The sequence below is a fragment of the Salvelinus namaycush genome, unplaced genomic scaffold (genome assembly GCF_016432855.1).
Source record: "Salvelinus namaycush isolate Seneca unplaced genomic scaffold, SaNama_1.0 Scaffold368, whole genome shotgun sequence".
Lineage (NCBI taxonomy): Eukaryota > Metazoa > Chordata > Actinopteri > Salmoniformes > Salmonidae > Salvelinus > Salvelinus namaycush.
In genome coordinates, this window is record NW_024060652.1 from 158,099 (window position 1) to 183,382 (window position 25,284).

General features: G+C 42.9%; 1 protein-coding gene across 2 annotated transcripts; it reads right to left on the reverse strand.

Annotated features, from left to right (window-relative positions):
• Nucleotides 1–671: 671 nt before the first annotated feature.
• LOC120040605 (cytochrome P450 2K1) lies at nucleotides 672–25,284 on the reverse strand. 2 transcript variants are annotated; one of them, XM_038985693.1, is made up of 9 exons: nucleotides 24,975–25,284; nucleotides 21,943–22,105; nucleotides 20,690–20,839; nucleotides 20,331–20,386; nucleotides 19,009–19,188; nucleotides 15,180–15,321; nucleotides 2,596–2,780; nucleotides 1,256–1,397; nucleotides 672–1,145 (listed from the first exon to the last, which is right to left on the reverse strand). In XM_038985693.1, exons 1-9 carry the CDS (start codon nucleotides 25,176–25,178, stop codon nucleotides 958–960), a joined length of 1,410 nt encoding a protein of 469 aa, XP_038841621.1. In that variant the 5' UTR covers nucleotides 25,179–25,284; the 3' UTR covers nucleotides 672–957. The 2 variants fall into 2 exon arrangements, with proteins under 2 accessions (XP_038841621.1, XP_038841620.1); XM_038985692.1 differs by having other exon boundaries at nucleotides 20,331–20,491; nucleotides 24,975–25,283.

The window sequence follows — 25,284 nt, forward strand, 5'->3', positions numbered from 1 at the left end:
TTTTTCCACTCCTCAATTGTCCAGTGTTGGTTATTGCGTTCCCAATGGAGCTTCCTCTTGTTTTTAGCTGATAGGAGTGGAACCCTGTGTGGTCGTCTGCTGCAATAGCTCATCTGTGACAAGGATCAACAAGGTGTGCGTTCCGAGATGTCGTTCTACACACAACTGTATTACTTGTCTGTTTGCTGTCCGCCTGTTAGCTTGCACGAGTCTTGCCATTCTCCTTCAACCTCCATCCTCAATGAGTTGTTTTCACCCACAGGATTGCGGCTGACTGGATGTTTTTTGTCTCGCCATTCTCTGTAAAACCTAGACACTGTCGTGCTGAAAGGAGATACTGGATCCGGCGTGCCTTGCTCCGACGATCATACCACCTTCAAAGTCACTTAGGTCACACGTTTTGCCCATTCTAATGTTCGAACGGTAAATTAATGTCTCAATGCCTGTCTGTCAGCTTTATATAGCAATTGACGTGACTCACTGTATAAGTGCGATCCATTTTCGTGAACAGGGTGTACCTAATAAACTGGCTGGTGAGTATATGTATGGAAGGTTTCATTCAAATCAAATGGGGTGCTGTCAAAAAGTGATGGAATATAAATGGATTTACCCTGATAGACTGTTTTAATTTCCCATGGAACTTTGAACAATGCAACGGTTGAAGCAAAGCAGAAGGTTTATAAACTTTATTCTTAACTGGAACATGACATTTTGAATTAAAATTAACTTTACTCTATAAAGTATGTTCGACTACTGTGGTCTTCCGTGCAATTAAATCTAAAAGGATATTGGAAGTAGCCTATGAACCGATCAAACAAAATATAATCATGTTTGTGTGTGTCGCGCAAACTCATTTCTGGGATTATTTATTATAATGGTACATTTAATGTGTAGTGGTTTTGATGCATATTAGCTTTTTGACTGAGTTTGCCCCACCAATATTTTCATGTTCAAATCTCAGACCCTGCTCACAGCACAGAGCTGGTGAGGTGAAGGATTGAGGGTGAACCCCACGGACGGCGTCAGGTCCAGATCATCCTCTGTTACTCCAGGAGGAGGAGAGAAATGAAAGCGCTGCAGGAGGGAGGTGAAGAAGAGGAAGAGCTCCATCCTGGCCAGACCCTCCCCCAGACACACCCTACGACCTGCGAGAGACCAAAGATACAGAAAATAGCATGAAGTCTGTCCAAAAGGCTACCAGAATTGATCTACTTCTTGCAATGAAATTATGTGTTATATAATGAAGTTAATATACCTGCAGAGAAGGCCATGAAGGCGTCCCTCTTGACAAATCCTCCGTGCTCATCCAGAAAGTGGGAGGGGGTAAAGGTGTGGGGGCTCTCCCATTCGCTATCGTCCTGTAGGACCGACGTCAGTAGAGGAATCACAGACGTCCCCTGCAGTAAGGGTGAAGCATATGACCCCTTATTTTCAGAGTAAAAGTAATGAAACTTGGTTTAATAAATGTGCACACTCAAAAGGAGTGGATTACAACTGCAGGCAGAAATATATACTTACAGCATGCCCACACTCCAATATTTTACAATAATGTGTTGTGATCTGGATGCCGTCTTTTTGCATCCCCCAAATGTGGAATCCTTACCGATATCATGGACAGTAATGGTTTGAGAACATTCCAAGATTTGAAAGATACATTAACAGGTAACTCCTTTTTTCAATATTTACAACTAAAGTTCACTATACTGGTCTACGGAGTCCCTTGGGAAACCCCAACTACCAAACCATCCAGTGATGGATTTATATACTCCCTCTACGGCACGCTAGGTCACCAGGCTGCTCATTATTACACACACACACACCTGTCACCATCATTACGTGCACCAGCACCTCAGACTCACCTGGATGCCATCACCTGCCTGATTACCTTCCATATATTACTCCCTTTGGTTCCTTCCCCAGGCGTTGTTTCTGTTTCAGTTTCATGTCTGTGCGTTGTTAGTTCTTGTTTTGTATTTACATTTACATTTAAGTCATTTAGCAGACGCTCTTATCCAGAGCGACTTACAGTAGAGTGCATACATTTCATTACATTTTTACATACTGAGACAAGGATATCCCTACCGGCCAAACCCTCCCTAACCCGGACGACGCTATGCCAATTGTGCGTCGCCCCACGGACCTCCCGGTTGCGGCCGGCTGCGACAGAGCCTGGGCGCGAACCCAGCCCAGCCTGGGCGCGAACCCAGAGACTCTGGTGGCGCAGCTAGCACTGCGATGCAGTGCCCTAGACCACTGCGCCACCCGGGAGGTAAATTATGTTTCGTTTATTGATTAAATGATTAACTCCCTGAACTTGCTTCCCGACTCCCAGCGCACTTGTTACAATATAAAAATATGACCTTGGCATCCTGTAATCCCAACCATCAATTTATACAGGTGGGGTGGGAGGCATGGTTTTCAGGTGGGGAAGGAGGATGCGGGCGGGTGGATAAGGACTGAAGGGGGGAATGGATTGGGCTTCTCTTTGCATTTATTTTATTGTTTTTTGAACCTGCAACCTCCCTTCAGAAAAAAAGAAGACAATATGAAGTTGGTCACAAAATAAACAGAGATTTGGATATTCAGGTATCTGACCTTTTTGATGAAATATCCCTGGAAGGTGACATCTCGGCTGGTGGTATGAGGGATGGCCATGGGTGCAATGTTGGCCAGTCTCTGGGTCTCATGGATCACTGCATCAGTGTAGGGCAGGTTCTTCCTGTCCTCTACCAAGGGCTGACGACTTCCTATAACCCTGCTGATCTCCTCCTGGACCTGGTCTGAGACAGAAAGGAGGGAGGGTTGGAGTTAATACAATGAAATGTACACTGGGTATACAAACATTAAAAACCCCTGCTCGTTCACTGACAGACTGACCAGGTGAATCCAGGTGAAAGCTATGATTCCTTATTGATGTCTCTTGTTAAATCCACTTCAATCAGTGTAGATGGAGGGGAGGAGACAGGCTAACAACGGATTTTTAAGCCTTGAGACAATTGAGACTTTATTTAACTAGGCAAGTCAGTTAAGAACAAATTCTTATTTACAATGACGGCCTACCAAAAGGCCTCCTGCGGGAATGGGGACTGGGATTAAAAATAAATCAAATATAGGACAACACACATCACGATGAGAGAACACAACACTACATAAAGAGAGACCTAAGATGACAACACAGCATGGTAGCAGCACAAAACATGGTACTTACATTATTGGGCACAGACAACAGCACAAAGGGCAAGGTAGAGAACAATGCATCATGCAAGGCAGCCACTGTCAGTAAGACTGTCCATGATTGAGTCTTTGAATAAAGAGATTGAGATAAAACTGTCCAGTTTGAGTGTTTGTTGCAGCTCGTTCCAGTCGCTAGCTGCAGGGAACTGAAAAGATGAGCGACCCAGGGATGTGTGCGCTTTGGGGATCTTTAACAGAATGTGACTGGCAGAACGGGTGTTGTATGTGGAGGATGAGGGCTGCAGGAGATATCTCAGATAGGGGGAGTGAGGCTTAAGAGGGTTTTATAAATAAGCGTCAACCAGTGGGTCTTGCGACATGGATTGTGTATGCGTTCCATTCAGAGGTTGAATGGGCAAGACAAAAGATTTAAGTGCCTTTGAACGGGGTATGGTGAAGGTGCCAAGCGCATCGGTCTGTGTCAAGAACTGCAACGCCGCTGGGCTTTTCACACTCAACAGTTTCCCGTGTATATCAAGAATGGTCCACCACCCAAAGGACATCCAGCCAACTTGACACAACTGTGGAAAGCATCGGATTCAACATGGGCCAGCATCTCTGTGGAATGCTTTCGACACCTTCTAGAGTCCATGCTCCAACGAATTCAGGCTGTTCTGCGGAAGATGTTCCTAATGTTTTGTACACTCAGTGTATAATCCTGAGTTAACGTTTAACCTTCATTAACCAAGCCATCCTTGGGGGAACAAAATGGCGCCGTAGAGAGCACACTGTGTTTCAGCGAGCTCCCGTGGCATTCGTAAATTTATATTTTTTCATTAATCTCCTAGCTTGAAAAAGTGGTAGAATTGGCTAAATAAGTTATCCTACAATGAGTCTTGACGGCTATTTCTCAAAAATCTCCGACAACATGCCCAACAGAACTACTAAGAACTCGACCAAAACCACCATCCCTGTAGATGTGCAGGAGGAGCTAGCTTACGTTAGCGAAGCTAACACCATTGCGGATCCAGGCACAATGGACCTGGTGATTCAAAAGATGACAGATAACATTACTAAAGTGATCGATGTTAAGATAAGAACAGTCTTGGAAGCAATAGCAGGCCATTCAGCTGAACTACAGGGGGTGTGTTAAACGTGTTGATGAGGTGGAAGGAAGAATTGCTACAGTGGAAGCTTCAACTACATCTATGGACACTAAGATAAAAGCACTTGAGAAACAGGTGCGCGAAATGGCGGAGCACATTGACGACTTGGATAATCGAGGACGCAGATGCAATATTCGTGTTGTGGGACTCCCGGAAAATTCTGAAGGGACACGTTCAGTTAAATGTTTTGAGGAATGGATCCCTGACTACCTACAAATGGACACTAAGGCTGGTCGTGTGAAGCTGGACAGAGCCCATCGCTCTCAAGCACCGCTACCCGGTCCCAACCAGCGCCCACGGCCAGTGGTTATAAAGTTCCACAACTTCACCGACAAGCAGCGCGTCATGGATGCGGCTAGAAACATCGGTTCTGACGGTAGTCAACGTAAAGGTCCAAAGGTCTCATTCTTCAATGATTATTCCACAGCGGTTGTACGAAGACGCAAAGGGTTTGATGAGGCGAAGGCTCAACTCAAGAGAATGAAGATGGACTACGCACTGCTGTACCCGGCCACATTGAAGATTATGGTCAACGGATCGCCTAAGAAACTCTACACACCTGAAGAGGCTGCTGCGTTTATTGACTCTCTCGGGTAAATAACTTTAAGTTGCACCTCCGCAGCATTGGATAACTTTTTTTATTTTATTTGAATCTGATCATGAAACAGTGGTGTGAGTTCTCACGTGTTCCGGTTCAGTAATATTCGTATTTTTATAATTTTTCTTGCTAAAGTAACTGCCACTATAGCTCAGGCTGAGATATGGGTGAATCTATATTGGTGCCCAGGCTTGGTTTTAGGTGGAAGAGCCTCAATCTTCATATACTGATTTTCATTTCCATATATATAAAGGATGAGGCTATTGAGTGGCAATGCAGACTTAAGAGTCTACATTGGAAAGTTGAAATCCCCTGCATGTTAGCTAGTGGGAAAACCCTCTTTTGGATCTTTACATGTTTAATTTTTGGGTTTAGTATAGTTCGAGTTCAGGGTTCATATCGTTTGTTTATGCTCGGTGAGATAGAAGAGAGTTCAACACATGGAAAAAGGTACCACCCCACTTTTACAGTAGGATTCAGTCTGGATATTGAATGGTCAAAGTGCAATGGCAGGTAACAGACTGCGTGTATGTACATGAAACATTAGAGGGAGCCATAACCCCATTAAAAGGAAGAAGGTACTGTCTTTTTTGAAAAAAGAAAATATTGATATTGCCCTGTTGCAAGAAACTCATTTGGATGATAAGGAGCATCTGAAATTACAACAAGGGGGGTTTGGTCAAGTGTTTTTCTCATCATTTACATCCAGAAGTAGAGGTGTAGCAATTCTTGTGAAAAAGAACTTACCACTTAAGGTCTTGAATTGTGTGAAAGATAAATTTGGTCGCTTTGTTATAATTAATGGTACTTTACAAGGGCAGAACATCTCCATAATGAATATTTACTTCCCCCCTGCCCACCCCCCTGACTTCCTCACTAAGGTATTTCTAGACTTTTCAGAATTAAACTCAGACACTGCAGTGGTTGGAGGAGATTTTAATTGTTTGTTGAACCCCCTTATTGATAAGTTTCCCAGCGGTATAGCTTCACTCTCTCCTCGAGCTAAGTCACTTAAAGCTATTTGTGATGATCTGGGGTATGCTGATGTTTGGAGAACTTTTCACCCCTCCAACAGAGAGTTCACTTTTTTCTCTGCACCTCATGGATGTCAGACTAGAATAGATTACTTTTTTATGCCCAGGACGTCTTTGCAGTCTGTTTTATCCGCTAGGATAGGAAGCATAGTCATATCTGATCATGCAGAGGTGATCCTGGACATAAAACTCAACGGGGCATTCAATCTGTCAAGACATTGGAGGTTGAATACAACCATCCTTAAAGACCATACATTCACATCATATTTTATTACAGAGTTTAAAGCATTTTTCTCTATTAACTCTCAATCAACAGATAACCCCTCGCTCCTTTGGGAAACCTGTAAAGCGTACGCCAGGGGTCTGATTATGTCATACACAGCCACTAAGAGGCGGAAAAAGCAAAAAACGTTAGAGGGTGAATTAGGAACTAAAGAGAAGGACTATATTAAAACTCCCACTCCTGCCCTATTAAACCTGTCTGGACTCCCCATCCCGGATCCGGGATATTTGTCATCAGAAACGCTGACTAGCATAGCCTAGCCTAGCGCGACAGGTATATAATAAAATATAATTTCATGAAATCACAAGTGCAATATTGCAAAACACAGCTTAGCCTTTTGTTAATCCATCTGTCGTCTCAGATTTTGAAATTATGCTTTACAGCGAAAGCAATACAAGCGTTTGTGTAAGTTTATCGATCGCTCGACAAAACAATAAGTACACCTAGCATCAGGTAACTTGGTCACGAAAATCAGAAAAGCAATCAAATTAATCATTTACCTTTGATGATCTTCGGATGTTTTCACTCACGAGACTCCCAGTTAGACAGCAAATGTTCCTTTTGTTCCATAAAGATATTTTTTATATCCAAATACCTCCGTTAGTTTGATGCGTTATGCCCAGGAATCCACCGGAAAGAGCGGTCGCGACAACGCCTAATTTTTTTCCAAATTATATCCATAATGTCCACAGAAACATGTCAAACGTTGTTTATAATCCATCCTCAGGGTGTTTTTCAAATATCTATTCGATAATATATCAACCGGGACAGTTGGCTTTTCACTAGGACCGAGAGTAACAATGGCTGCCTTTCTCAAAAATCACTCGGAGAGTGGGTGAAAGTTTTATATGATGATCCTCAGGCTGCTGTCCTTACTAATGGGCTACGGTCAAATAGCTTCTCTATATACAGAGGTACCAGACAGGGCTGTGCTTTGTCCCCTCTCCTATTTGCACTCGTTATGGAACCACTGGCCAAGGCCATCAGGGTAACGCCTGCTATACAGGGGCTGCTCATTGGTGATGTTCACCATAAAATAAGCTTGTATGCTGATGATGTCCTGATATTCATCTCTAGTCCCGAGACTTCAACTACATCTCTTATCAATATTATTGAATTATTCAGCGAATTCTCAGGCTACAAGATTAACTTAACTAAATCAGAGGCTATGCCACTTGGTAACCTTCACTCTGTACCTAATACTTCTCCCCCCTTCCCTTTTAAATGGTCTCCCTCAGGTTTTACATATCTGGGTATATTCGTAACTCCTAAATTCCAGCAAATGTACAAAGCCAATTTTGTTCCCTTGTTTGATACAATAAGACACGATCTGGAGCGCGTGCTAGCGTGGTGACGGCTTCCCTGTTCCATCCACTGCTCCCCCCTGGACACTATGATCACTTGGCTACATAGCTGATGCCTGCTGGACTGTTCATCAATCACGGTACTCCATTCTGTTTATTTGTGTTTATCTGTCGGCCCCAGCCGCGAACTCAGGCTCTGTGTGTAGTTAATCCGACCCTCTCTGCCTAGTCATCGCCATTTTACCTGCTGTTGTTGTATTAGCTGACTAGCTGCTGTTGTCTCACCTGTTGTTTTAGCTAGCTCTCCCAATCAGACCTGCGATTACTTTATGCCTTACTATATGTCTCTCTCAAATATCAATATGCCTTGTATACTGTTGTTCGGGTTAGTCATCATTGTTTCAGTTTACAATGGAGCCCGTAGTTCCACTCCTAATACCTCTGTTACCTCCTTTGTCCCACCTCCCACACATGCGGTGACCTCACCCATTATAACCAGCATGTCCAGAGATACTACCTCTCTTATCCTCACCCAGTGCCTGGGCTTACCTCCGCTGTACCCGCACCCCACCATACCCCTGTCAGCACATTATGCCCTGAATATATTCTACCACGCCCATAAATCTGCTCCTTTTATTCCTTGTCCCCAACGCTCTAGGCGACCAGTTTTGATAGCCTTTAGCCGCACCCTCATCCTACTACTCCTCTGTTCCTCGGGTGATGTGGAGGTAAACCCAGGCCCTACATGTCCCCAGGCACCCTCATTTGTTGACTTCTGTGATCAAAAAAGCCTTGGTTTCATGCATGTCAACATCAGAAGCCTCCTCCCTAAGTTTGTTTTACTCACTGCTTTAGCACACTCTGCCAACCCTGATGTCCTTGCCGTGTCTGAATCCTGGCTTAGGAAGGCCACCAAAAATTCTGAGATTTCCATACCCAACTATAACACTTTCCGTCAAGATAGAACTGCCAAAGGGGGAGGAGTTGCAATCTACTGCAGAGATAGCCTGCAAAGTTCTGTCATACTTTCCAGGTCTATGCCCAAACAGTTTGAGCTTCTAATTTTAAAAATTAATCTCTCCAGAAATAAGTCTCTCACTGTTGCCGCCTGCTACCGACCCCCCTCAGCTCCCAGCTGTGCCCTGGACACCATCTGTGAATTGATCGCCCCCCATCTAGCTTCAGAGTTTGTTCTGTTAGGTGACCTAAACTGGGATATGCTTAACACCCCGGCAGTCCTACAATCTAAGCTAGATGCCCTCAATCTCACACAAATCATCAAGGAACCCACCAGGTACAACCCTAAATCCGTAAACATGGGCACCCTAATAGACATTATCCTGACCAACTTGCCCTCCAAATACACCTCTGCTGTCTTCAATCAGGATCTCAGCGATCACTGCCTCATTGCCTGTATCCGCTACGGGTCCGCGGTCAAACGACCACCCCTCATCACTGTCAAACGCTGCTCCCTAAAACACTTCTGCGAGCAGGCCTTTCTAATCGACCTGGCCCGGGTATCCTGGAAGGATATTGACCTCATCCCGTCAGTTGAGGATGCCTGGTCATTCTTTAAAAGTAACTTCCTCACCATCTTAGACAAGCATGCTCCGTTCAAAAAATGCAGAACTAAGAACAGATATAGCCCTTGGTTCACTCCAGACCTGACTGCCCTCGACCAGCACAAAAACATCCTGTGGCGAACTGCAATAGCATCGAAGAGTCCCCGCGATATGCAACTGTTCAGGGAAGTCAGGAACCAATACACGCAGTCAGTCAGGAAAGCAAAGGCCAGCTTTTTCAAGCAGAAATTTGCATCCTGTAGCTCTAACTCCAAAAAGTTCTGGGACACTGTAAAGTCCATGGAGAACAAGAGCACCTCCTCCCAGCTGCCCACTGCACTGAGGCTAGGTAACACGGTCACCACCGATAAATCCGTGATAATCGAAGACTTCAACAAGCATTTCTCAACGGCTGGCCATGCCTTCCTCCTGGCTACTCCAACCTTGGCCAACAGCTCCGCCCCCCCCCCCGCTGCTACTCGCCCAAGCCTCCCCAGCTTCTCCTTTACCCAAATCCAGATAGCAGATGTTCTGAAAGAGCTGCAAAACCTGGACCCATACAAATCAGCTGGGCTTGACAATCTGGAACCTCTATTTCTGAAACTGTCCGCCGCCATTGTCGCACCCCCTATTACCAGCCTGTTCAACCTCTCCTTCGTATCATCTGAGATCCCCAAGGATTGGAAAGCTGCCGCGGTCATCCCCCTCTTCAAAGGGGGAGACACCCTGGACCCAAACTGTTACAGACCTATATCCATCCTGCCCTGCCTATCTAAGGTCTTCGAAAGCCAAGTCAACAAACAGATCACTGACCATCTCGAATCCCACCGTACCTTCTCCGCTGTGCAATCCGGTTTCCGAGCCGGTCACGGGTGCACCTCAGCCACGCTCAAGGTACTAAACGATATCATAACCGCCATCGATAAAAGACAGTACTGTGCAGCAGTCTTCATCGACCTGGCCAAGGCTTTCGACTCTGTCAATCACCATATTCTTATCGGCAGACTCAGTAGCCTCGGTTTTTCTAATGACTGCCTTGCCTGGTTCACCAACTACTTCGCAGACAGAGTTCAGTGTGTCAAATCGGAGGGCATGTTGTCCGGTCCTCTGGCAGTCTCTATGGGGGTACCACAGGGTTCAATTCTCGGGTCGACTCTTTTCTCTGTATATATCAATGATGTTGCTCTTGCTGCGGGCGATTCCCTGATCCACCTCTACGCAGACAACACCATTCTGTATACTTCTGGCCCTTCCTTGGACACTGTGCTATCTAACCTCCAAACGAGCTTCAATGCCATACAACACTCCTTCCGTAGCCTCCAACTGCTCTTAAACGCTAGTAAAACCAAATGCATGCTTTTCAACCGGTCGCTGCCTGCACCCGCACGCCCGACTAGCATCACCACCCTGGATGGTTCCGACCTAGAATATGTGGACATCTATAAGTACCTAGGTGTCTGGCTAGACTGCAAACTCTCCTTCCAGACTCATATCAAACATCTCCAATCCAAAATCAAATCTAGAGTCGGCTTTCTATTTCGCAACAAAGCCTCCTTCACTCACGCCGCCAAACTTACCCTAGTAAAACTGACTATCCTACCGATCCTCGACTTCGGCGATGTCATCTACAAAATAGCTTCCAATACTCTACTCAGCAAACTGGATGCAGTTTATCACAGTGCCATCCGTTTTGTTACTAAAGCACCTTATACCACCCACCACTGCGACCTGTATGCTCTAGTCGGCTGGCCCTCGCTACATGTTCGTCGTCAGACCCACTGGCTCCAGGTCATCTACAAGGCTATGCTGGGTAAAGCGCCGCCTTATCTCAGTTCACTGGTCACGATGGCTACACCCACCCATAGCACGCGCTCCAGCAGGTGTATCTCACTGATCATCCCTAAAGCCACAACCTCATTTGGACGCCTTTCCTTCCAGTTCTCTGCTGCCTGCGACTGGAACGAATTGCAAAAATCTCTGAAGTTGGAGACTTTTATCTCCCTCAACAACTTTAAACATCTGCTATCTGAGCAGCTAACCGATCGCTGCAGCTGTACATAGTCCATCGGTATATAGCCCACCCAATTTACCTACCTCATCCCCATACTGTTTTTATTTATTTACTTTTCTGCTCTTTTGCACACCAGTATCTCTACTTGCACATGATCATCTGATGATTTATCACCCCAGTGTTAACCTGCTAAATTGTAATTATTCGCTCCTATGGCCTATTTATTGCCTACCTCATCATGCCTTTTGCACACATTGTATATAGATTTTCTTTTTTTCTTTTTTTCCTACTATGTTATTGACTTGTTTATTGTTTACTCCATGTGTAACTCTGTGTTGTTGTCTGTTCACACTGCTATGCTTTATCTTGGCCAGGTCGCAGTTGCAAATGAGAACTTGTTCTCAACTAGCCTACCTGGTTAAATAAAGGTGAAATAAAAATAAATAAATAAAACTCTCTCCCGATTTCTTGGTTGGGTAGAATATCCCTCTTGAAAATGAACATTTTACCTAGACTACTTTACCTAATCCAAATGATCCCAGTATTATTCTCCAATAATGTAATAAAGGATGTAAACGGATGGCTAAGTTCCTTTATATGGAGTAAACGCAAGCCAAGACTTAAGATGGCAATATTGCAGCTGCCAAGTGCCCAATATCAGGTTATATCAGTGGTGTGCCCACCTATGTTATATTTCTGATTGGATCACAAACGACGACTCCTCTATTTGGTTAGACATTGAGACTCCTCTTTCAAAATACCTCTTACAGGATCTTTTATTTTTCAGAAGTTTCAAGTCTGTAGAAGATCACTGCAATAATCCTATTACACTTAACACACTCAAAGTATGAAGGTCAGTTCAGCGCTTCCTGGGAAGTTCCAAACTAACCTCTGCTCTTACCCCAATTCTTAACATCCCAGATTTTGGTCCAGGATTGCTGGATGCTGGCTTTAACTTTTGGCTTAATAAGGGCATACGCAGACTAAATGACTTATTTGCTGATAAGATTTTATTGTCATTTGAGCAGATGGTGGAGAAATATCGACTCCCAAAGCAGGACATTTTCCGCTTGGTAACCCTGATATGTCTGTCATTGAAAGAATGTTTTTTTTCCCCACAAAGTCTGTTTTATGATGCTTTAAGGTCCTTTTCTGCTGTCGACACACAGAGGGTGAAACAAGTGTGGGAGAAATAATTGTCTGTTACTATTGACGAAGAGATGTGGGAGGACATTTGGAGATATGCAAAAACAATATCTATATGTAATCGTACTAGAGCAATCCAATTAAGAATAATACACAGATTGCATATATCCCCAAATCGCAGACATGCTTTTAGCCCCTCTTCCTCTTCTCCTCAGTGTCTTAAATGTAAAACTGATACAGGCACCCTAACACATTGTTTATGGTCATGTACAAAAATACAAAGATTCTGGTCTGGTGTTCTGCAAGAAATTGAAAAGATCCTAGGGTTTGATCTAGAATTGGACCCAGTTTCTTTACTGTTGGGTCTCCCTAGTAGGCATGTTACTTCTGTGGGTAAGAGGAGGCTTTACAACATCCTTACCTTTGCAGCAAGGGAAAACATCCTTTTATAGTGGATTAGTGATAAGGTTCCTTCTATTAAAGATTGGCATAAGATACTATTTGAATGGGTGCCTCTGGAATATCTGACATGTACATTGCATTCTAAAACAGATCAGTTCTACAAAGTATGGGAACCCTATCTAAATTACCTAGAACCTGAGGTATCAGCTATTATGCTGCAAGGATTCTCTTAGAATGGTGGTGATCTATGTATTTCAGAATTACACTGTACGTTCCATGTGTGGAACCTAACTTCTTAGTTTAAACTGAGCTTTTTTGTTTAATTTCTGTTTGTAAGTTTGTTTAAAATGTATGTATTGAGAGACGCAATGATGGGGATGGGGTGAGAGAAGCGGGGAGAGGAAAATGGTGTGCGTGTGTGTATGTGTGTGTATGTGTATGTATATGTGTATATATATATATACACTGCTCAAAAAAATAAAGGGAACACTTAAACAACACAATGTAACTCCAAGTCAATCACACTTCTGTGAAATCAAACTGTCCACTTAGGAAGCAACACTGATTGACAATAAATTGCACATGCTGTTGTGCAAATGGAATAGACAAAAGGTGGAAATTATAGGCAATTAGCAAGACACCCCCAATAAAGGAGTGATTCTGCAGGTGGTGACCACAGACCACTTCTCAGTTCCTATGCGTCCTGGCTGATGTTTTGGTCACTTTTGAATGCTGGCGGTGCTCTCACTCTAGTGGTAGCATGAGACGGAGTCTACAACCCACACAAGTGGCTCAGGTAGTGCAGCTCATCCAGGATGGCACATCAATGCGAGCTGTGGCAAGAAGGTTTTCTGTGTCTGTCAGCGTAGTGTCCAGAGCATGGAGGCGCTACCAGGAGACAGGCCAGTACATCAGGAGACGTGGAGGAGGCCGTAGGAGGACAACAACCCAGCAGCAGGACCGCTACCTCCGCCTCTGTGCAAGGAGTAGCACTGCCAGAGCCCTGCAAAATGACCTCCAGCAGGCCACAAATGTGCATGTGTCTGCTCAAACGGTCAGAAACAGACTCCATGAGGGTGGTATGAGGGCCCTACGTCCACAGGTGGGGTTTGTGCTTACAGCCCAACACCGTGCAGGACGTTTGGCATTTGCCAGAGAACACCAATATTGGCAAATTCGCCACTGGCGCCCTGTGCTCTTCACAGATGAAAGCAGGTTCACACTGAGCACATGAGCACATGTGACAGACGTGCCAGAGTCTGGAGACGCCGTGGAGAACGTTCTGCTGCCTGCAACATCCTCTAGCATGACCGGTTTGGCGGTGGGTCAGTCATGGTGTGGGGTGGCATTTCTTTGTGGGGCCGCACAGCCCTCCATGTGCTCGCCAGAGGTAGCCTGACTGCCATTAGGTACCGAGATGAGATCCTCAGAGCCCTTGTGAGACCATATGCTGACACATGCACATTTGTGGCCTGCTGGAGGTCATTTTGCAGGGCTCTGGCAGTGCTACTCCTTGCACAGAGGCGGAGGTAGCGGTCCTGCTGCTGGGTTGTTGTCCTCCTACGGCCTCCTCCACGTCTCCTGATGTACTGGCCTGTCTCCTGGTAGCGCCTCCATGCTCTGGACACTACGCTGACAGACACAGCAAACCTTCTTGCCACAGCTCGCATTGATGTGTCATCCTGGATGAGCTGCACTACCTGAGCCACTTGTGTGGGTTGTAGACTCCGTCTCATGCTACCACTAGAGTGAGAGCACCGCCAGCATTCAAAAGTGACCAAAACATCAGCCAGGACGCATAGGAACTGAGAAGTGGTCTGTGGTCACCACCTGCAGAATCACTCCTTTATTGGGGGTGTCTTGCTAATTGCCTATAATTTCCACCTTTTGTCTATTCCATTTGCACAACAGCATGTGCAATTTATTGTCAATCAGTGTTGCTTCCTAAGTGGACAGTTTGATTTCACAGAAGTGTGATTGACTTGGAGTTACATTGTGTTGTTTAAGTGTTCCCTTTATTTTTTTGAGCAGTGTATATATATGCGCAGGTATGTGTAAGTGAGTGCTGTTTTTTTTGCTTTGTCTCTGTTGTTGTATCTCTTAATATGGGTGAAAATTGTGAAATTCCAATAAAAATACTGTTAAAAAACAAAACAAGCCATCCTTATCTAGTTTCATAATATATTCTTCAATTTGGCCTTTTGCCGATGTTTATAACTTGTAACACCATGAGTGCTTTACTGTTTCATGTCTGTGTGTCACAGGTGGCACATTAATTGTGGAGGAGGGGCTCACAGTAATGGCTGGAACGGAATCGAACACATGGTTTCCATATTTTTGATACCACTCCATTCCAGCCATTATTTTGAGCCGTCCTCCCCTCAGCAGCCTCCTGTGGTGTGTGTGTGTGTGTGTGTGTGTGTGTGTGTGTGTGTGTGTGTGTGTGTGTGTGTGTGTGTGTGTGTGTGTGTGTGTGTGTGTGTTTATATCAATCCTTACCCTGTATATGGGGGTACTTGGCCATTAGCAGCAGACCCCAGCGCAGGGTTGTCCCGGTGGTGTCGGTACCAGCACTAAACAGGTTACCAACACTAAATACCAGGTTGTCGTCATGGTAGAAAGAATCCATATTGCCAGATTCCTAACAGAAACAGACCCGCAGATGACATATGAATTATGTACAGTCAGTCTTCCCTCAAATCTTAGCCAAGAGAAACTGGCATGCATAGTATTGATATTAGCCCTCTGATTACAATGAAGAGATAAATGTGTCACGCTGTTCTGGGCAGCTTAAGTTGGCCCTTCTTTAAACTGGTCAATAATTAAGATAAGATCAAACTAGAGCTTGCTTTGTGGAAGGTGGTGCTTCTACACCTGCATTGCTTGCTGTTTTAGGCTGGGTTTCTTTACAGAACTTTGACATCAGCTGATGTAAGAAGGGCTTTATTATTTGATTATTTATTTGATTGATTGAAAAAAGCAGAGCATCTATTTATCACGGACAGTCCTCTTCAAATCTTTACAATCATTAAATCAATATGTTCTGACCATGAGAGTTTACAATCTAAAATAACACCAAGTAACAGCCACACCATTGATTACCAGATTCAGCTGAAGTCCAGAACTTAGGGAATGATTTGTATCAATACAATGCTTCATTTTGGAGATGTTCAGGACCAGTTTATTACTGGCCACCCATTCTCAAACTGACTGCAGCTCTTTGTTTAGTGTTGCAGTGATTTCACTAGCTTGAATCATCAGCATACATGGACACAGGCTTTGTTTAATGCCAGTGGCAGGTCATACAAATAGAAAAGAGTAGAGGGCCAAGAGAGGTGCCATGCAGTACACCACACTTGACATGTTTAACATTAGAGAAGCTTCCATTAAAGAAAACCCCTTGGGTTCTATTAGATAGCTCTGAATCCACAATATGGCAGAGGTTGAAAAGCCATAACACATAGGATTTTCTAACACGTTATGGTCACTAATATTATTATAAGGCTGCCCTGAAATCTTTTTATTATACATTTCTTTCAACCAATCATCAGTCATTTGTGCCAGTGCATGTCCAGTGGCCTTCTCTATAAGCATGCCGAAAGTCTTCATTTGTTTACAGCGAAATAGCATTGTATTTGGTCAAACACCATTTTTTCCAACAGTTTGCTAAAAGCTGGCAGTAAGCTGATAGGTTGGCTGTTAGAAACAGGCCTGAGGACAAACACTTCTCTGGGCTCAGATTAAAGACATGACAGTTGTCAATGCCAGGAGGTTTGTCATTATTGATCAATAATCATTTCTTCACCTCTCCCACACTAAATTTACAAAATAAAAGAAAAGCATTGTAAGTTTGAATTATGTGTTTTTTTTAATGCATGAATATGATGGCTCGCTGTTTTTCTGGCATTTCCTGCCTAAATTTGCCACCATGCCAATGAAGTTATCATTAAAATAGTTGGCAACATCAAATTGTTGTGATAAATAAGCCATCTGATTCCATTTTAATAGAATTAGTATTTCTGACTATAATTTCCTTTTGTTTATTTAACTAGGCAAGTCAGTTAAGAACAAATTCCTATTTACAATGACGGCCTACTGGGGAACAGTGAGTTAACTGCCTTGTTCAGGGGCAGAACGACAGATTTTTATCTGGTCAGCTCGGGGATTCAATCCAGCTACCTTTCAGTTACTGGCCCAACGCTCTAACCACTAGGCTACCTGCCGCCCCAATTTAAAATACTCCAAAGCCCCCCCCCCCCCCCCCCATCATTCTTTATATCCTTGATCTTGGCTTCATAATACAGTTTCTACTCTTTGTTGAATTTGTCACATTATTTCTCTATTTGCAGTAAGTAAGCCAGTCAGATGTGCAGCCAGACTTATTAGCCACTCCTTTTGCCCTCCATCTCTTTCAACCATACCGTTTTTCAATTCCTCATCAATCCATGGAGCCAGTTTCTTAAAAGGTACATGTTTATCAATAACTAGAAGAAGCAATTTCATAAATGCATCAAGTGCAGCGTCTGGATGCTCCTTATTAATCACATCAGACCAACAAATATTTTTTAACATCATCCACATAAGAGTCACAGCAAAATGTTTTTTTAGGTATTTTTCTTCAAACGTCATTGTTGGTTAAGGGCTTGTAAGTATGCATTTCAATGTTGTATTCGGCGCATGTGACAAATACAAAAGATTTTCAAATGAAATTGTATGATCTCATACACTATTTTAGTCCCATCTTTTAGAAGCTTCGCTTTCCTGGATTTAGAAACTGGATATTGTGATCACTGCATCCAATGGCTACAGCTTTAGAACAAAGATATTAGTAAAAATGTAATCAATTAGTAAAAATGTATTAGTAAAAAATGTAATCAATACAGTGCATGAGGATGATCGTTCCTGTTCTGTTTGTAAACACCCTTGTAGGTTGATTAATAACCTGAACCAGATTACAGTCACTGGTTACAGTGAGAAGCTTCCTCTTCAGCGGAGAGCTTGATGACAACCAGTCAATATTCAGGTCCCCAAGATAGTAGACCTCTCTGTTTATATCACATACACTATTTTTTTATTTAACTAGGCAAGTCAGTTAAGAACAAATTCTTATTTACAATGACGGTGTACCCCGGCCAACCCCTAACAATGCTGGCCCAATTGTGCATTGCCCTATGGGACTCCAATCATGGCCGGTTGTGAGCCAGCCTGGAATCAAACCAGGGTCTGTAGTGATGCCTCTAGCACTGAGATGCAGTGCCTTAGACCTCTGTGCCACTCGGGAGCCCCCATCAAGCATTTCACACACATTATCTAGATACTGACAGAACTTGGTGGCCTATAGGAGCTACACTAAACTAGGCTTTAGAGGAGGCAGGTGAACCTGCAACCACACTTCATTAACACTTGACATGAGATCCTCTCTAAGCATTACAGGGATATGTCTCTGAATACATACAGCAACAACTCCCCCATAGGCATTCCTGTGTCTTCTGTAGATGTTATATCATTGTATTGCTAATGATGTATCAAATGAATTATCCACGTGAGTCTCATAAATGGCTAATATATATCTGATGTTAGCAAGTTATTAATGGTATTAACCTTATTTCTAAGGCTACATATATTAATATGGGCTATTTTTATCCATTTCCTGTGTAGCTTATCAGAGACATAATATGGAAAAGAACCAACAAATCAAACCAAACAGATAATCAACACATTCTTTTAAATCAGCTTGAGGAACTGTTTTAGTGTTTGAGTCTGAGTTGACATGTGATTCTACTGATACAGAGAACTAGTTAGATCCTCCCTCAGCTGGCATTCAGTCAAACTGGTTGAATCAACATTTTCCACGTCATTTTAATTAAATTATGTTGAATCAACGTCGAATAGATGTTGAATTGACGTCTGTGCCCAGTGGGATGTTAATGTTGGACAACTGAAGTTAGTTGTGTTCTTGGGCAGTAAAGTGAACCACAAGGTGGTGTAGTAAGTATTATAAACCCGGCAGTTTGGTCTTGGTAATTTAGACAATATACCCCGAGTGTGATGCAAAATGACTCATTTACTGTTCTAATTATGTTAGTAACAAGTTTATAACACCAGCAAGGCACCTCTGGGTTTTGTGGAATATGGCCAATATACAAGGACTGTATACAGGCACTGCACTTCGCGTCATGCAGTGCCTTAGCTGTGGTAAATTGACCATATACCACACCCCCCTCGGACCTTATTGATTATTCTATTCTGTACAGTTATACTGAGCAATATTAATGCAACACTTTGTTATGAATGAGTGAGATGCAGATTCTGCATGAAGTCTTCATACCTCCAGGGTCTGCTTTCGGACAAGGAATGAGTCCACAAAGCCTCTACACATATGAGGGTTCAGAGTCTCCTTCAGGCCCCTCACCAGCTCTGTCACCTCCATCTTCATATCAGCAATATTCTTTTTCAGACGTGTCAGGTTGTTTATCCACGGACCCAACCAGGGAAACATGTTGTACATCTACACAGAGATTCAGGTAGAATAGGCATAAAAAAATATTATATTAATTATAACACACCACAACTATAATTAGATCATTAAATACATAAATTCAATGTGATATACATTTGCATAAATGTGTAATTATTAGTTGTGAGCACCAATGTCGGTTTAATATTTTTACTATTCAGTAAAAAGAACACATTACTTTTCCTGCGTACACAAAACCCTTAAACAGACCTTCTCACAGGTTTTCAATTTAGCATATTTAATTAATTGCCTGTTGATGGTCCTATAATATATGCCTCCCTAACTAACCAGTTTGAATACAATATTATAATACCAGAATATTCACACCTGGCCCAAAGGACAACCTGAAAACAGTTGTCTGAACTTCAAAGAGCCATGGAAGTGAACAGAAAAGTGAACATACACAGTTGTAATATATTTTATACAAACCGCTACGATATGGAATCACAAAAATGGTACTGATATTGATATCATTTTGTATATCGGTGCCCATCACTAGTGATTATGTAACCATATTGTATATAATAATTACAATGATATAATTAATTGTACAAAATATTTTAGCCATTTAGCAGACGCTCTTATCCAGAGCGATTCACAGTTAGTGCATTCATCTTAAGATAGCTTGGTGGGACAATCACATATCACAGGCATAGTAAGTACACTTTTCTCAATAAAGTAGTTATCAGCAAAGTCAGAGCTAGAAGGATGGGGGGGGGGGGGGTTATTTAAGATACTTTTGGAGGAGGTAGTGTTTCAGGTGCTTTCAGAAGATGGGTAGGGACTCTGCTGACCTAGCTTCAGGGGGAAGCTGGTTCCCCCATTAGTGTGCCAGGACAGAGAAGATCTTGGACTGGGCTATGAGGATTTTATTTGATATGTTATATGTATACATCATGAATATTGTATATAATGATTCATAAGCAGCTTAGTAATGGGTTACAAACTGTACAATAATGGTATATAATAAGTTACTTGCACATCAAGTAAAGTATAACTGAGTATGTACATCTTAATTTGCAAGAATTCATAACAGGTGTTCTGTTTCCTAGTTTTATTGATTGCACTGAGACAGCCATTATTTACTCAGAAAATACAGTAAAAACAAAATGGTCTGAATAAGCAGACTGTACCTGAATTGATGCAGAACCTGTTAGGCGTATACTCTCATTGGCCCTGTCCGCCATGCCTGTGAATAGGGGGTCAGTGTATTCAAACCTGCTGCCATAGACAATGGCCGAGATTATGTTGGAGACGGCATAAAGCACAGGCTGTGCTGTGTCAAATGCCTTACCTGTAATAGACAAAACATCTAATTAATTACAAAATAAGATTTCCAGAACCCACACAATCACTTAGCAAGCCAATTAGCTATTTACTAATAATGTGGTTAAAAATAGCCTGATTTTTAACCAGGCAATTAAGCCTAGGCAACCCTTATAAATACATCATACTACTTCTACTACTAGCGTAGAGATACTGATTCTCTTACCCTCATGTTTTTCCAACACTTCAATAAGGTAGTGAATTTCCTCTAAGATTTTCTCCTCACTCCCTTTCTTGCCCATCCCAAAGTCTCTTAGGTTTGTCAGGGCAAAGCGCCTCATCTCTTTCCATGAGTCTCCATTGGCAAACAGAATCCCTGTAGAGAACGTAGTTTGTTTCCATGACAATTCAAAGTGAAATATGAATAAATAAATTATATTTACTATAATATGCCATTTAATAATGCGCATGTACATATATATATATATAATCTGCCAAATTATCTCTGCATCCTTTCTGGTCATGATCATCTGTAACTATTTTCGACATTTATATTATTTTCAGAGGATTAGAGTCAGAACATTTGATGAATTGTGGAAACTGATCTGATCTCTGCATTCACCATTCTAGTCTGATCTCTGCATTCACCATTCTAGTCTGATCTCTGCATTCACCATTCTAGCCTGATCTCTGCATTCACCATTCTAGCCTGATCTCTGCATTCACCATTCTAGCCTGATCTCTTCATTCACCATTCTAGCCTGATCTCTGCATTCACCATTCTAGCCTGATCTCTGCATTCACCATTCTGGCCTGATCTCTGCATTCACCATTCTAGTCTGATCTCTGCATTCACCATTCTAGTCTCAAATGTCAGAAATGAGTGGTATTATTCAAAATGAACTTGTCAGCTATTGGATCACTTTCAACCAATCAGAGGACAGCCTAATTAAAACACAGTATTTGGCAACATTGGTTGTTGTCCTAAACTCAACCACTGTTTCTGCGAGGGCACTGATTGGACCAGACATTTTCTGGCTTATTCCAAACGCCAATCTATTGGATTAAGGGCAGGCTGATACATGCAGTAAAACAGAATGGTGAATGCAGCAATCAGACTTGTTCCACCAGGCTAGAATAAGACTTTCAACAGATTGTAATGCATTTCATATCCAACTCATCTCAAAGTGTCTGAAATTGATTGTGTAGCTCAATAAAGTTTATTTCAAGTAACTTTTAGGTGAAAATCTCACTTTTAAAAGTTCCTAATTTGTTAACTCATACCCACAACGTTGTTGACTCATCCTATGCTCATATTTGTGGCCAACACATACATTGGAGAACAAACGCATGGATTGCTGTTTTAGCTCGTTCATAGACTGCTTACAGATGAAGGAAAACAATAAGACAGGTTGTAATTTGGGTGAACTATCCCTTTAAGAATGGGACATAGCCAGCATACGAGTCAAATATCATTACCATGTCCTTGGTTGAAATCATAGAGCACAGGCGTGATGTCCCTGTCCCCAAAGTCCTCTGCCTGGTTGACCAGCGCCTGCTTGACCGTCTTGTATCCTGCCAGAACAACCACTTTCTTGGGTCCAAAGTGAACCGTGAAGATGGAACCATATTTCTTGGAGAGCTGGACAGATAAAGTACACATAAAAGTACACCATAGACTCAGTTGTGTCTCGTAATGATATACAGTGGGGAGAACAAGTATTTGATACACTGCCGATTTTGCAGGTTTTCCTACTTACAAAGCATGTAGAGGTCTGTAATTTTTATCATAGGTACACTTCAACTGTGAGAGACGGAATCTAAAACAAAAATCCAGAAAATCACATTGTATGATTTTTAAGTAATTCATTTGCATTTTATTGCATGACATAAGTATTTGATCACCTACCAACCAGTAAGAATTCCGGCTCTCACAGACCTGTTAGTTTTTCTTTAAGAAGCCCTCCTGTTCTCTACTCATTACCTGTATTAACTGCACCTGTTTGAACTCGTTACCTGTATAAAAGACACCTGTCCACACACTCAATCAAACAGACTCCAACCTCTCCACAATGGCCAAGACCAGAGATTTGTGTAAGGACATCAGGGATAAAATTGTAGACCTGCACAAGGCTGGGATGGGCTACAGGACAATAGGCAAGCAGCTTGGTGAGAAGGCAACAACTGTTGGCGCAATTATTAGAAAATGGAAGAAGTTCAAGATGACGGTCAATCACCCTCGGTCTGGGGCTCCATGCAAGATCTCACCTCGTGGGGCATCAATGATCATGAGGAAGGTGAGGGATCAGCCCAGAACTACACGGCAGGACCTGGTCAATGACCTGAAGAGAGCTGGGACCACAGTCTCAAAGAAAACCATTAGGAACACACTACGCCGTCATGGATTAAAATCCTGCAGCGCACGCAAGGTCCCCCTGCTCAAGCCAGCGCATGTCCAGGCCCGTCTGAAGTTTGCCAATGACCATCTGGATGATCCAGAGGAGGAATGGGAGAAGGTCATGTGGTCTGATGAGACAAAAATAGAGCTTTTTGGTCTAAACTCCACTCGCTGTGTTTGGAGGAAGAAGAAGGATGAGTACAACCCCAAGAACACCATCCCAACCGTGAAGCATGGAGGTGGAAACATCATTCTTTGGGGATGCTTTTCTGCAAAGGGGACCGGACGACTGCACCGTATTGAGGGGAGGATGGATGGGGCCATGTATCGCGAGATCTTGGCCAACAACCTCCTTCCCTCAGTAAGAGCATTGAAGATGGGTCGTGGCTGGGTCTTCCAGCATGACAACGACCCAAAACACACAGCCAGGGCAACTAAGGAGTGGCTCCGTAAGAAGCATCTCAAGGTCCTGGAGTGGCCTAGCCAGTCTCCATACCTGAACCCAATAGAAAATCTTTGGAGGGAGCTGAAAGTCCGTATTGCCCAGCGACAGCCCCGAAACCTGAAGGATCTGGAGAAGGTCTGTATGGAGGAGTGGGCCAAAATCCCTGCTGCAGTGTGTGCAAACCTGGTCAAGAACTACAGGAAACGTATGATCTCTGTAATTGCAAACAAAGGTTTCTGTACCAAATATTAAGTTCTGCTTTTCTGATGTATCAAATACTTATGTCATGCAATAAAATGCAAATGAATTACTTAAAAATCATACAATGTGATTTTCTGGATTTTTATTTTAGATTCCGTCTCTCACAGTTGAAGTGTACCTATGATAAAAATTACAGACCTCTACATGCTTTGTAAGTAGGAAAACCTGCAAAATCGGCAGTGTATCAAATACTTGTTCTCCCCACTTTATGACTAAGCACAAAACTGAACATCACATACAGCTTGTTTAATATGTTTCAGTCAAGAAATAGCGTGAAGACAGTGGTTTACACTTGATGTCAGACCTAGGTTCAAATACCAGTCAATGTAACTTAATTATTAACAAAATTAGTGTTTAGACAAAGTTTTTTATTGGAAATACATTTGGAAAGTATTGGTGTCAAGCTCCCGCTCCCATCGTCACCGGTCTACTGACCACTGGTCCTGGCAACTCATCTTTATGCACACCTGGCAACCATCATTATGCACACCTGGCAACCATCATTATGCACACCTGGCAACCATCACTATGCACACCTGGCAACCATCATTATGCACACCTGGCAACCATCATTATGCACACATGGCAACCATCATTATGCACACATGGCAACCATCATTACGCACACCTGCGACTCATCAGTCACACCTGGACTTCATTACTCCCTTGATTACCTCCTCTTTATATAGCACTCTTTTGTTATCAGTCATCAGGTAGTATTGTTTATGTTTCCATGTCAGAGGCATTAACTGCACCTATGTTACAATTGGCATGTATTTACAACTACTTGTTTTTATATTCAAAGTAGTTGTTTTTGGCTGTATATTAGAAAATAGTCAAACACAAACATGTCATATTTAAGTACACTATGTATTTGAACCCAGGTCTGTTTTAACAAGATCCCTGAAGGGATATTCCTGGGGTGCATCTCGGGCGCCGAAGTCGTGGATGTGGATTATGGCAGCCCCCCGCACCTCTCTGATTCAGAGGGTTGTGTTAAAGGCAGAAGACACATTTCAGTTGAATGTGTTGTTGTATAAATGACTAGGTATCCCCCTTTACTTTCAATATTCTAAAGTGGCCTCATCTCTTTCCTTGCAACACGTTGGTCACTGTCACAAAGTATTTTGTCCATAGCCTGGTCCCAACAATAACCATCTGGGACCAGGCTACTTGGGCAGGACATATCTATTGAAGTACATTACAGAATAGAACATTAAACAACATTAACCAGGTAAAAGCATGTACAATGTGCCAGAGTTCATTCATCAGTTTGCTTACTGAACTTTTCAAACCTGGTGAAATAGCAAAAAAAACAATATAAGTGAGATAAAACAGATCAAATCTCACAGATCAAATCAACCACAACATGTTTTGTTCTGAAAGCAACGGATGACTTCATCTTACCTCGCAGAGAGTGCAGTAGGGCTTCTTGAGGTCCAGCTGGAGCATGTTACCAAGCAGGGGCAGCGGCCTGGGTCCTGGAGGCGCCTTCCCCTGTTCCTCAGAGTTGGAACCAGAGGAGCGGAGGTAGAGGACCAGCAGAAACAGCACAGTACCCAGCAGTGTCACCGTGTTTGATGTCTGTAGAAGACCTTCTATAAGAGACATCTTCAAACTGAGCTCATACACCTTATACTGGGCTAAAAATACAACACACTAATGCTCCGTTATGGAACAAGTGTATGTGCTCAAAGCACTTCCACGAAACAGACCT

Coding starts and splice junctions, on each gene's coding strand:
- LOC120040605 (XM_038985692.1), bottom strand. CDS start 25,178: ATGTCTCTTATAGAAGGTCTTCTACAGACATCAAACACGGTGACACTG. Junction 22,106..24,974: donor CCTACTGCACTCTCTGCGAG/GTAAGATGAAGT, acceptor TTATCTGTCCAG/CTCTCCAAGAAATATGGTTC. Junction 1,146..1,255: donor CTTCATGGCCTTCTCTGCAG/GTATATTAACTT, acceptor GGTCTCTCGCAG/GTCGTAGGGTGTGTCTGGGG.